This window comes from Xiphophorus couchianus, chromosome 14, assembly GCF_001444195.1.
Source record: "Xiphophorus couchianus chromosome 14, X_couchianus-1.0, whole genome shotgun sequence".
Taxonomy (NCBI): Eukaryota; Metazoa; Chordata; class Actinopteri; order Cyprinodontiformes; family Poeciliidae; genus Xiphophorus; species Xiphophorus couchianus.
Genome location: NC_040241.1, coordinates 3599282 through 3613355, shown reverse-complemented (window position 1 = coordinate 3613355; position 14074 = coordinate 3599282). Strand labels below are relative to the sequence as shown.

The 14074-nt window shown below is 40.2% G+C and overlaps 1 protein-coding gene and 1 long non-coding RNA gene across 2 annotated transcripts; one reads left to right on the top strand and one right to left on the bottom strand.

Annotated features, from left to right (window-relative positions):
- Nucleotides 1–4645: 4645 nt before the first annotated feature.
- Nucleotides 4646–8817, bottom strand: LOC114157540 (uncharacterized). The gene is made up of 2 exons (XR_003598183.1): nt 8701–8817; nt 4646–8629 (listed from the first exon to the last, which is right to left on the bottom strand). It is a non-coding gene; the product is annotated as an uncharacterized LOC114157540 (long non-coding RNA).
- sox19b (SRY-box transcription factor 19b) lies at nt 8628–13567 on the top strand. The gene is made up of 2 exons (XM_028038575.1): nt 8628–9362; nt 11900–13567. The coding sequence occupies exons 1-2, from the start codon at nt 8710–8712 to the stop codon at nt 12159–12161; spliced, it is 915 nt and encodes a 304-aa protein (XP_027894376.1). The 5' UTR covers nt 8628–8709; the 3' UTR covers nt 12162–13567.
- The last annotated feature ends 507 nt before the right edge of the window (nt 13568–14074 follow it).

Below are 14074 nucleotides of genomic sequence, written 5' to 3'. Positions count from 1 at the left end.
ACATGATATAAAACAACAAATAAACTTTTTTTCCCCCTCACCATTAAATCAAACTGAATTTTTCCTGTTTTAAGTCAGTTAACAACATTATTTCTACTTCCCAGAAACAAACATCCAAATAAGAAATAGTTTTTGAGACTTGTCTAATAATTTCTTCATATTCAGAACCAAGATTCTTTTGACTGGAGAGAATCATGCATGATCCAAAGGCATGATTGCTGATTTTATTGCTGTTTTTATTATTCGAAATTATATTAGTTTAGACTAGTTGGATATAAACCAGAGTGTAGCTGATGAAACCATTTCAGGGATAGACAGAATAAAAATGTGTTGTGTGTCAACTGTCTGCTCTTACAGTTAGATTCCTGGTGGTGGCAGCAGAGACCATTCAGATGTTCCTTTCTATAATACAGAGAGTTATATATTGTAGATGTCTGTTATATACCTTGATGGGATGACAGTAGTTTGGTTGTTCAGTCCTGGGCTTTGTGGATGTTGAGGAGACTCATGACCTTATTTTCCTTGGCATTTTGAAGGGAGAGGTGCTGGGATGTTGGCGTCACTTCTATTGCCTGTCTAGTCTTCTGGTCTGTCTTTAAAGTGAGAACTGTGTCCATATCCTCAACACAGCGTCGGGTCTCAGGGCCGCCCTTTGTCTCTGCTCTTCTTTGTGGTGTTCAAGGACAAGGTTTGAATATGTAGTGGTGGGCAGCAGCCTATCTGCTTTGAGGGATCAGCTTCCCAACTTTGCTTTTTGAGAAGATGTGGTTCTGTTGGTGTTTTCAAATGCATGCCCTTTGAAGTGCTCTGGAGCAGTTTGCAGCTGAGTGCAAAGGAGAGTCTGTTCCTCTATGGCCATGGGATGGGGAGAATGTGCTGCAGGGGGCTTGTCCGGCCTTGAGATGTCTTCAAGATCAGACGAGGAACTTCTTCTTCCAGGTGGAGTTCAGAGTAGAGCTTCTCTGCTCCAAGAAGTCAGTTGGCTACACCGTCTTTATATTTACAATTACTGCTGCCAGCAACACTGTTATTTTTTTTATTTGGTTCATAGAAAGTACTCTTAGCCCAGTGCTTCTGTTTGTCAGTGTCTTTTTCATGACTTGTAAGTCGGAAGGAAGATTCCGTAGCTCCTCTTCATGAACTGGGTTCTGCTGGAGGTCATACTGGTGAATGGGAGTTGTTCTTCTCCACTGTCACACTGTCCTTGCTCAGAATGAAGAAATGAATCAAAGTCTGTTTAGGCAGCTTCTTTACTGACATTCTATCAGACTCCTGTGCTGTATGAACTGAATTATATTATATAATCATTAAGTTAACATAGGTTAATATTTAACCATACATGAATTATTGATGATTAAGCATAACTCAAACATAACCACTCCAATGTACAAAAACCAAAATAAATGACTTTAACTTCCAGTTTAAACATGGTGTGTCTCACCATGTGCAAAATAACACATGTGAAACATGTGAATTAGACTTTTTAGAAGGAAAAATCTAATTCACAACACACATGGTGAAATACACCATTTGCTATTTTGCAAGCAGCATTTGTCCCAAATATGAACAACAGCAATTTAACGAGTGTGATTTTATTTTATTTTTTTGCTTTTTACTAAGCAGCAAAATAAAGTATGAATATAATGCTTTGTTTTTTTAGAAGTATGGCTGATTTATAGGGAGCTGTGAAATTGCATAGCAAAAATAAACATAAATAGTACCGACATAATATATATTTTAAAATGTGTGACCATATTTAGAGCACCAAGCCAGCACCGATCAATACAAAACGCCCACAAATATAATCACCTATAAAAGCAGGTTATATAATATATGAAAACTGTTGCCGTACTTTGAAGAAACACCGGAAAGCAGAACTTTACATGCTTACTCTTCTAACTTCTTGTAGCAGCTCACTGAACTACAGAGTTAATGCTAGCTTTTACAGGAACAACAACCTGACAGAAGCTGTGTAATATTTATATCGGTCTTTCTCTAAAACATTTTTACTGCAAACAATACTCTTTAACCGTTTCTGTTCATAGTAGTATGTTATGTTATTTGCTGCTGTTTTATATCGATCTTGATTTCCAAAGAATTAAGCTGCTGTATCCCTCAGCCAACACAAGGGGAGTGCTGCTACATGTAACCATCCATAACCCTGTCACAGAGGACTTTTAAAAGGAAAAGTCTAATTCACAAGACAAACTACCATATGGTGACTTTAAGATCTGAACTAGTCACTAACTACTGTAATGTCCAAATGAAATCTAGCTCTTAAATAAGTGTTTGAATGTGAATTTGGTGAGAGGGTTTGGAATGCCCCAGACATGTTAACCCTTCTTTTTCTCCAGAGGCCCCAATATAACTACCTCAAAACATGTTAACTCTCCCTGCTTTTTAATCTCGCACTTAGACTAGGTGGCCCTTCTTCACTTTTTTGTGGTGAAGGTACCCTTTGCCCATCCCCCAGCGGTCCAACACACATACACCGTCTTGTTACCCACTCCACCCCCTGTTGGGTGCTGGATCGTAGAGTGGGGTGGGTGGATTATGTGAGTGTGAGACTCGCAAAAGGCCTGCCATGGTCTTTCTCTGTGTGACGGATGGCTAGGAGGTTGAACAGGCCTGTTTTGCATGAAAAGAGAAGGCAGCAGGGGGAAGAATAGAGGTTTATTGAATGAGGCCTGTCACCCAAAACCACCCTTGTGCCCAAACCCTTACACCAACCCTTCATCCATTCCTTCATCATTTCAGCCCTCCTCCTCCCTTGTTCTCCCTCCACATTGCCTACCCATTCTCCTTTATTTGGGGGTTTCGTTGGACCATATTCACTGGCCCTTTCTCACCCTTGAATCTCCTCCCCACCCCCATTTTGCTGCCATCCTTACTTCTCCTTATTTTATCCTACTTAATTTCTGTTCATTCAAATTTCCCCTTCTTTCCATCAAGCTGTTTTCACCTTTCGCAAGGTTCCAAAGCATTTGAATCCTCTCATTATCTTGCGGGTATGCTGAATAGGGATCCATTATGATAATCCGATAGTCAGAGTTCTTTAACACTAAAAGAAGGCAAGTGACTTGATGCTGTCATAAAGAGAAAATCTACACTTTGAGTCAACGGGAGATATTATGGCATCATTAAAAAGTTGAAGATCTCTGCCTAACTTTTAGCCACCAGTGAGCAGGAAACTGTTGAAATAATCTGACAAAGATTCTGTATAAATCATCATATTTGTTACTACTATAAACATTTATGTCTAAAATGTAAAAAAAAAAAAAAGATCTCAGACAATAGCAGCAGCAAATATTCTCAGCTCAATGGTGTTTATTGAATTTATCTTAAATTGCAGGTGGCTGCCATTTTAGCTGGCTCATCCTCAGGACCTTCAGGGACTGGGTGCTATTTCCATCACAGGAACACCGTTATCAAAGGCTAAACTTTTTAAAAGCATTGTTATGATTTCATCTTCCATTTATCACACCAAGTCAAAGCAAAGCCCCCTTCTAAAATAAACAGAGTCCCCAGATCCTTAAGAAGTGGGCCGTCTCTTATTGTGCTCATTTGCTTTCCAGTCGCTGTCCCTATGAAGGTCCGAGGATCAGAATCCCAATAGGTGCATACAACAAAATGCTTTGCTTCAAACATCTCAAATGGTCCTCAAGAATAGGCCTGTCACAATAAGAAATTTTGCTGGACGATAAATTGTTCCAGAAGTTATCACGATAAACGATAATATTGTTGTTTTGAGACCATTTTTAAGTAATATAACGGCAATGGCAAAATAATAATGCAAAAACACATTGTAAAAGATCGGTAAACTTTAAATTATAATGAAGATTTAACACTGGAACTGGAAGACATTTTAAATACCCAAAATAAATAAACAAAACAACAACTAAAATGAATTTTGAAGTCTTTGTAAACAAAATTGTCCTTCAAAGTTGAGACCAAGGCACAAAACTAAAGACTTTTGTCACCCAGTTTTTGGTAGAAAGAGAGAAAAAAAGAGATAAACAATGAATCATTTGTTTAAATTTATTATTCAATTAATTTTTTTATTGGTTATTGTGACAGGCCTACTTAAGGACAAAGACAAAATCTGTGCAGCATGTGCTTAATTCATTATTTTCCAAAGAGATTTGAGTGGGGGTATTCTTAGACTTAAATATTTGGTTATTCATGTCTAAATTCATTTTTGTCTCATTCAGTGTCTTGCAAATCATTTTATATTTTAGGTTCAGAGGTGGGTAGAGAAGCCAAACATTGTACTTAAGTAAGAGCAGCATTTCAACTTATTTCACTCAAGAAAAAGGAAAAAACTCTAATGACTGGAAGAAAACAATGTCAAGAAGGGTTACAACTGATTTGGATTTAGTTCTGATTTTGCACACGTTACACCTAAGAGTTAATATACACATATTCAGAAATGTAATACAGTCCTTGTTACCTATGTGTACTCTACACATTTAAATGAATGTCTCGCAGTGATTCTTACAATTCAGGTTCCAATCCAGGTCTGCACTGAAAGTCCAGTAAATGTAGATCTACTCTATGCTTCATCTTTAGCACATTCTAAGCTAAGTCTCAGACAAAGGGCAATAAACTATTGTGACAAAAATAATTAGAAATAACAACAATGTGCTTAATTTATAAAGCTTTATTTATTTATTTAAGTTGTGATTGCACACAAAGAAATGGAGCAGAAAAAAAAACAGTGGATATGTTAGTGAGTCATAATCTTAAGTCCTACTCAATGAAAAAAGTTCATTGACTGGGTCAGGAGCTATTGTTAGCCTAGCAGCTCAGCAAATACCTCACTCAGAAAAGCTATAACAAGACAAGTTGATTTGTATAGAACATTTCACCAACAAGGCAACATGGAAAAAAATACATGAAACATCGGATAAGGAAAGTAATAAGAAGTTAGAATACAGTCTAAAATTAAGCTATGTTTTAGTTATTAAATGGATGAGGTTGTAATCAAATAGGTTTTAAGCCTTGATTTAAAGGACCTCTGTGTTTAAGTTGTTCTGCTTGGTTTAGAGACAGTGGCAATGACAAGCAGACAAGTGGCAGAGCTGGAGGTAGCAGAGATGAAGATGCTGATGTTCTCTTTGGGAACAACCTGATGGATAAGATCGGGAATGAATACATCAGAGGAACAGCTCATGTCTGGTGTGTTGGACATAAAGTCAGAGAAGCCAGACTGAGATGGTTTGGACGTGTAAAGAGGACAGATGGTGAACACATCAGCAGAAGGATGGTGAGGATGGACCTGCCAGGCAGGAGACCCAGAGGAAGACCAAAGAGCATGGAGGGAAAGAGGATAGGAAGGTAGATGGTATGAGAGAAGAAGATTAGCTTACACACTTATCCCTAGTGGTATCCCCACTAGTGTCTATCTTCAACCGGAGAGAGCTGGGGTACAGAGTACGACCCTGGGCTGGGGTTCGAACCCAGGACTCTCTTGCTGCAAGGCAGCAGTGCTACCAGTTGCATCACTGTGCACGAGCATGTAGATATTACATAAGAGGGCCCCCAAGATAGAACCATTGGGAGCCCCACATTCGACTTCTGTTTCCTCCAACAAAAAGTTACCAATTGGTTCAATTAAGTCCCTGTTCTTTGAGGAAAACTCAAACTAACGAAGTATCCTACCAGAGTCTGGACCAGTTCTGCATTTGCTTCAATAATATACCACGATCAACAGGGTTGAATGCTTCACTGAGGTCCAACAGAACCAGCAATGTGGTTCTTCCACAGTCGGTATTTATGTGGATGTCACTGAACATCTTGACGAGGGCCGTCTCCACACTGTGATGAGCATGGAAACATCCCAATGTTTGGGAATGTTTGTATTCCCAAACATTCAACCAAAGTGGTTGGTCATTGTTTAGCAGCTGTTTAACTGTTCATATACTGCTTTCTCAATAGCCTTGCTGATGAATAGAAGTTTGGAGATTGTTATGTAACTTTGGATTAGTGACTTGTCCTGTTCTCTTTTCAGCAGTGGTTGACAACTGTTGTTTTCAAAGCCTGGGGGAAAACACCTGATTAGAGGGACGAGTTAAAGATCCTCAGTAGAGCAACATGTCTGTTTACAAGACTTTTTATGGCTGTCTGTGCCAACTGTTTGAAAAAAGAAAGTACTTCCAGGAGTATTTACAATGGAAAAGTATATCTGGCTGATCTAGTTTGTTTTGTGGGTGTGACATGGGTAATAACTCACCTGGAGCTCCCGGTCTTACCTGCTGGGAAACAAAACTTAATGTCACCAGGTTCATGACTGCATTTTGGTATTTCTCTGACTCTTAAGTCATCTTCACCACATCTGCCCAACATGTTTCACTTGATGGGACACGAGTTGAAACCAAACCGTCACCAAGGGGGATGTCACCGATCACTGGCAACCTCACCAGGCCCAGTGGGAACTCTGCTCAAAACGCTCTGCTGTGCCGTTTGGAGGTCAAGAGAAGTCACTAAAAGTACCTTTTACTGTTTCAACATTTATACATTACATATTGTAAGTATTGGTTTCAGCAGCTCTATGTGTGAATAAAACACATTTGGAAAGGTTTGTTACCCCTACTTGAATTTGTACATTTATAGATATTTTACTTGTTTTTTATTTTACGCTGTAAAATACCTGGGTTTGTCAATAAATTAAATTATACATTTGTTTCTGTTTGATTACATAATTTTCACAAATGAAATCAGATGTTATGATCACACTGTTGCTTAAGCAACCTTTTTGCTAAACACCTTTTATTCTTGAATATTTTTTGCATATTTACCTCTATTTCAGTGTAAATCTAATGAAGGATTTTTACTCTTCCTTAAGTACAATTTTTTGGCTACTCAGGTAGTCCTGCAATTAATTTTCACTTCTTTTAGGTGAAGTGCTATCAAGACATTAGAGTTGTTTTCTGAAAGCCAGTATCTGTGATGGAGCCAGTGATGTGGAGTGAGGTCAAAGGTCAGATAGGCAGCGGCAGACAAGAAGTCATGCTACCAAGTTAGAAAGTCCTAATTTGAGACTTGAGGACATTGCTGTTTGCTCACATTTATACATAAGCAATCAATGTAATTTAATTATGTGTTTAAAATTAATGTCATTAATGCAAAATCTATGTATTCCCAAACATTCAACAACTCGCACCATTTCTCAGAAATGATATCTTAGGAAAACAGCTAGAAAGCACAAATAGAGGCATGGAGGAAGGATAACCTGTAGACTTATAGTCTGCAGAACTTCAGGTACCATTGGAATAACTCTTTTCACAAATTCATACTATCTATATCAATGGTCTCAAATTCCTGTCCTTGAGAGCTGATTGATGTTGGGCAACTTTTAGACGTGTCTCCACTTCAGCTGACCTGGCTCCAGTACTAACTCATTAACTGGACTGCATACTAGAGAGGCAATTTCCCCATTTAGTTCAAGCGTGTAGGACAAAGAACATGTCTGAAAGTTGCAGGACTCCAGCCCATGAGGATACAGTCTGAGACCACTGATCTATATTTGTACTTCTAATCTCAGTTATAGTGAAAAGTGGGTAAAACTCAGTACACAAAGTGGACATCAATCATCCAGTCAACATTTCACTATCAATATGGGAAAAAATCTGGGATTTTTTGAGATAGAAATAAAACAGCTATCTATTCTATTTGTCTCTGAAACGTTTTTTTCCTCAGTTGTTTTGATTTCATGATGTCTTGTTGGACTTAAATGTCCGTTTTAGTACCGTAGGACGTAAAAAAAACCCCTTCAAACTAATTCTTTAGCTTGCTAATTAAATATTTAGTTTGAAACTGTGACATTTATAAATGAATTAATAACATGGAAAACATGATTTTGAAAAATGAACCACCATTTTCCTATCTTATGACAGACAAAATAACCCAAACTATCGCAGTCATTTTCTTGACTGTGCATTGGCATCCCATAATATACAGCTAATGTCAAACACCTAGCTTTCTTAATGAGAAAATGTAATAATGGGGAATTGCTCATTAGTTGTTGATGTTATCAGAAGGCAGATTTGAACATATGAACGTAAACTATAGCCCTGCTAGATCCTTTGTATTTAACCGGTTTTAAGTAGATAATGGTTGAAGTGGAAAAAGTAGAACTTCTAAAGTGGTTTGTTTTAAAAATAATGAAGTAAAGAAAAAAAATCTTGTTTTGAGAATGAACAGTGTGGAAAAACATCTTCTGCAAGTTACTCTTAAATATGGGGTCTGTGCCCCCTCCCCGTGACACCAGGACGCCCCCTTTCCCCAACTCAGTCATCAACAAGTGTCTCTGCTGCGTCGGAAGCTATTCACATTCAAATGGCCCTCTGGAGCTTTTCGCTTTCCCATTGGTTCCTGCTGATGTGCAGCGGCACCGAGTTGGTCTGTTTGAGCTCCGGGGCAGAATAGTCGCGTCAGTGTGCGATGCTGGGGCCGTTTGACAGCTGCTGGACGCGGAGTTCACACTCTTCAAACCTGAAGTAGAGAAGTGATGACATCCCCAACAGCATCACACGTAAAGTAGAAAAGGTGGATCTCGCTCGGCTCGTTCTGTTCCCCGGGTGTGACGTGGGTAATTAGCAACTTAATTTAAATCACCCGGTCTAACCTGCTGGGAAGCAAAAGTTCAAGTCACCGGCTGCTCGGCTGTATTTCACCCACTCCAAGTCATCTTTAACTCACCTGGCCGACATGTACAGCTTGATGGAACACGAGCTGAAACCAAACGGCCAGCCTCAGACTCACCAGACCACCGGGATGTCACCGATCACCGGCAACCTCACCGGGAGTATGGGGACCAATGGGAACTCTCTCCCGAAAACGGCTTGTCCACCTGGAGGCGACCCCATGGATAAAGTCAAAAGGCCCATGAACGCTTTTATGGTGTGGTCAAGAGGACAGAGGCGGAAGATGGCCCAGGAGAACCCCAAGATGCACAACTCCGAGATCAGTAAGCGACTGGGAGCCGAGTGGAAACTTCTGACCGATGCTGAGAAGCGGCCGTTCATCGACGAGGCCAAGAGACTCCGGGCCGTCCACATGAAGGAGTACCCCGACTACAAATACAAACCCCGCCGCAAAACCAAGCCGCTGCTGAAGAAGGACGCGCAGGTGGGCAAATATCCGCTGTCAGCAGGGAACCTACTGACGGCAGCGGCCCAGAACCAAGGCGGCAGTCCCCGGATGGAGGGCTACGGCTGGGCTCCCACCGGGGGCTACACCGGCATGCAGAACGAGGCGCTCAGCTACACGCAGCAGCTGCACCGGTACGATCTGTCCGCCCTCCAGTACCCGCCCGCGATGACGGCGGCGCAGACGTACATGAGCGGAGCCAACTCCTACAGGTGGGTGACCCTCTGTCCGCGTCTCACCGCAGCAGGCAGGAACTCTTCCACAACTTCCAGTAACAAAATAAGTCTGCCGCTTTTCACACTTTAATATATAAATATTCTCTGTGCAGGTCAATAAAACCGCTTTCATACATTTCACATAAATGATGCAGTTCATTTACATGGCGCCAATTCACAATAAATACCGTCTCTAAACACTATACAGTTCAGTCTCGCATACATTCCAATAAGTCCTTGTTATCAAGCAGTAAATAATTCTTTATTTTAAGCATTAAATTATTCTTTTTATTGTCATACCATTTCGCAATTGTTTGCTTGTGGTAGGAAATTCAGACTGGGGTCCTAAATCATTTCAAATTAATTTAAAAAGTTTTGATCTAAAGAAATTCAGCAGATTGTGTGAATGTGTTATTTCATAGTGTGTAGTTATTTTAATTAATCACAAAAAACCCGTTCCCAGAAAGTTTGTCAAAATGTGCCTGTCAGATTATGCTGCCTGACCACCAGGTTACTGTCCAGCTTGATTTACTGAGGGATTTTTAACTCGGTGTTGATTGGTCAACTCTGAACTTATTCTCACACAGCCTTCTACTTAAGGGCTGTTAAACTGTTTTAGCATTACCCTTTCACATGTCTGCACTTTAATTTTTAGTGCAGATGTTGTCTTTAATGATTTGGACATTAAATCCACTTTCATTGTTACAGGACTTTGGCTTGAAAATGGTTTGAATTTGATGTAAAGCACTGGACCATTATTTAACAGATTTAAATGATGGCCCAGTCAGGTTATGATTCAGTCCCTGAGAGAGTTTGGAACAGAGTTCTGTCTGTTGCCTACTTGTTATGCCAGAGGCTGTGATTTTGGGCTGGGTCCTGCCTGGAATGTTGATCAAGCGGACTTGATGACGAGCAGGGCTGCTCTGTGTGTGGCCACCCACAATTTCTTTGAAACCATTGTCCTAAGTGATCGGAGAGCTTTGTCTTCTATTTAAATTTCCTCAAACTACAGACTGTGCACTGAGAAACATACGGATCTTAATCCAGCAGCGGTGCTCAGTTTCAGTGTTTTTTAAGCCATTACTGTCTTATACAAATTTGCTGTTTGACCTAGTATTTCTCTGTACTCTTAAGTTGCCTTCTAACATTTACCAATTCTGACGCTCAGCCCAAAGTGTGCTACACACGTTTATTCAAGAGCTCCAGTTCAGACTGGGATTTTCTTGTTTCTCTCTAGAGTTGTGTAGAGATGCTGTGAAGTCTGTCTTGCCTACAGAAGATGGCTGTCAGAGTTTGGCTGTGATAAACAGGGAGATTTTTAGAATGTATTATTTTTATTTATTTATGTTTTTTACAATGAGCATATTGGATCTTTTTCCATGGACTGAATTTAGTGGTTTTCTACATTGGCTGATACAAAAACTATTTAAATTCTTTAGTGGAATCAGCCAGCTGAGGAAAGGAAACATGCACAACAAAGCTCTGGCCACAACTGTTAAAGTTCTTGAGGTGTAGGATACTGTTGTGGTCTACGATCATTTATTAGATGGTCTTTTCCATAAAAGAATACTCATAAGAAACATAATCCCATGTGTCAGGAAGCAGAACACTTTGGATGGCTTACCTCTGGACTGACTGGCTGTTGGCAGATTTTGTGTACACTCTTCCTCCGTTGCTTGGAAATGCATCAATTATCTTCCTGCTTTTGCTGTCACCTTCTAAAAACTTCAGTAAATCTTCTCTGATATCACAAATGGGGAAACAGTCATGTGTGCATGATGCTGTTCACTCAAGTCTTGTGCAGAATTGTTTGAAGACTTGGCATTGGAATGGATGAAAATGTTTCTAGCGTCTTGTGGGTAAATCCTGTTTAGACAGACATGAGGAATGAAGGCTTGCAGTTTGTAGGGTGTGTTGAGCTAAAGACGATCCCTGCCTTGCCTTTACACGCAGATACAAGTCACGATTGATGCACTATTTTCCTGGCCTATATGGTGCCATTGCTCGTTCTGAACTGGAATTTGTTTTTAGAATAGAAGTACTTTATTCATCCCAGCAGGGAAATTACTTTTTTTTCAGCTCCTGCTGAAACATGGCAAAAAATGTCAATTAGTGGAAGAGAAGCCACCTTGTTTCCACAGTAAAATGGAAGCTGGAAACTCATAAATCAGCGAATAAATAATTTTAATTTGGTAAAATTGAAACTAGAGTCCTATTTTTTTGTTTGTTCTTAATTTTTGGGACCAAAGTGGTTTAGGTGTATTTAACAGATTCATGTCAGCATTCATATCTAAAGTTAAATTCTACAACATTCCACTTTCAGCCTTTATCATTCATCTTGAATTAATTTGTCGTCTTCATAGTTCTGCCTATTGTGGTTTGTACAAAATGCTGCCGAACCACATTAATGCTGTTCCCAGCCCACAGTGGTGCAGGTGTGAAGCCTTTCAAACTCGATGCTTTAGTTCTGATCTCTGTACCAACAAAAATAAAAAAGTGTGGGTTTAATTTGTTGCGTTTTCTCTCTCCTGCAGTCCCATGTCATACAGCAGCAGTCCGCAGCAGCTGAGCCCGGTGAACATGCCCATGGTGAAGGCAGAACCGGTGGCCCATTCGCCCTCAACAGGAACGCCGAACCACCACCGAGGGGCTTTGCAGGGGGATCTCAGGGACATGATCAGCATGTACATTCCTGGACCTGGAGGGGATTCCTCCGATCCTGCGACTGCACAGAGGGGCTACACCAGTGTCCAGCAGCACTATCTCAGTGGAACGGTGCCACTTACGCACATTTAGGACAGAAGTGGGAATCCTGGGGTGGGATTGGGAATGAGAAAAGCAGCCGATGCACAGGGACTTGAACAAGAGAATGAGGTGAGGAGTCCTACAGGACGGAGCTAGACCATTGTAGCTGGTGCATGTTTTAACCTCAGTCGTTGGGTTTTGGGCTATTTGACAAAATATCCCTTTATGAGTCTTAAGTTAACGTTCCAGCTTGTTGACAGATGTGACCAGCACACACCATCCCTCCCTAGTTGCTTGCGGGTTCAGGGCTTACCACTTTAGCTCCCTGGTACAGAGTGCAAGGCTAACCTTTCCCAGCCTCTGTGGTCTTCATGACTCATTGTGGACAATCACTGGTTGACTGCACTTATTACAAAAGGTTTAACATGTGCCCTGCAGCCCAGAATTTTTTGCCACAGAGTCATTCTTCAAAAAAACAAACGAACAAAAAAATAAAAAATGCACAAATGGAGATGAGCTTTGGAACCTCCTCCCCCACCACCACTCCCTCATTTGATGTCATTAACTGTTACTGGGTCTATGATGATTCAGAGGCAGAAAAAAATGCACAACTTTTAAAATTTTTTTGTTAACTTTGTGCACTGGATTTGGCTTTCCGCTTCTTTCTCCCTTTTTAGATTTTTCCCAGTTGAAGTCCTGTGTGCTGACGCACCTGTTGGACAATCGGCACCGGATCTACAGGAAACCAAGAACATTCCGAGTTCCATCTGTGTTTTGCTCAAAGTGTGTCTGAAACATGGAGCAGGTCCTTGTTCACGTCAAATCATTTGATTCCACTTTTGAATTTGAGATGTTTTGTTATTTTCTGCGTTTGAATTTTATTTGCCGTTAGTTTTTTCCTTTTTTTTTTTTTTTTAGAATCATTCTCTACATGTAAATATCCATTGTTGTACCAGTGTTACCACTTTCCTCTGGGCTGGAGTTAAAACATTTCGGAGAAGTCATATTTCTGTTAGTATAGAATGAAAGGCTGGACAAACCTCTCTCCTTAAAAAAAAAGATTAATCAGTTACTATATATATATATATATTTTTTTTGTTTTCCGTCATTTTTCTATGAAGTGGAGGTTGTTTCTGGCAGAGCTGGAGTCCGATCAGCTTGCACACACAGGATGTTGAATGTGGTTAAAACACTTCTGCTGGAAACCAAGCAGACACTGAGAATTAATACCAAAAGTGTTTGAAAATCACTTCTGTTACACTAATATCTGAATGTTTACATTACTACCCACGTATATTAAAAGGTTACTTTTATACTGAATACTTTGTAGAGTATGTGTAAGTGTATGCAATTGCTGCATTGTAGAGTCACAGGAAACACTGTTGTAAATATTGTCCATATTTTTAGGCTCTAATGCAGAGTCTTGGTTGCTTTTTGATTAAAACTCTTTTACGGCACACTTGTCAGTTACTTTTTTTTTCTTCCCAGAACTAGTAGTAATGTTCTCTTGCTGAATGTTTTATTGGGTCCCAAGCACATACCAACTCTAATGGTGTGAAAGATGATTTTTCTTTTTCCCCAAAAGGGCAGAAAATAATTTATGTTCACAAAGTGTGAACTTGTGATGCATTTCATTGTCTCAAACATCACACTGACGTCTCTGTGGTTGTTAAACTGATGTGAAAAAGTCCACAGTAATATTCATGGGAGAGGACTTGGATTCTTCACAAGTTTAAAAGCGTCTCGGTTCTGCGAGGCGTTAAAATGTGCCGATTGAGCAGAAAACCAGTGTAGTGTCCAGGTTGCCTGGTAATGGCAGTTTGATGTCCATGCAGTCCAGTGGCAGGTGAATCTAGAATGCTGTAAGTGGTGGTGAAACTGGTGCAGCTATATCTTTACCTGTACTTAACATGACCCTCATTATTTCGACTGGCAGCAACATAAATAATGTCCCAGCATTAAGA

What these genes read in the sequence shown, in the direction of transcription:
- sox19b (XM_028038575.1), top strand. Translation starts at nt 8,710, where the DNA reads ATGTACAGCTTGATGGAACACGAGCTGAAACCAAACGGCCAGCCTCAG. An exon ending in AGCGGAGCCAACTCCTACAG is followed by an intron (nt 9,363 to 11,899) that starts GTGGGTGACCCT and finishes TCTCTCCTGCAG; the next exon opens with TCCCATGTCATACAGCAGCA.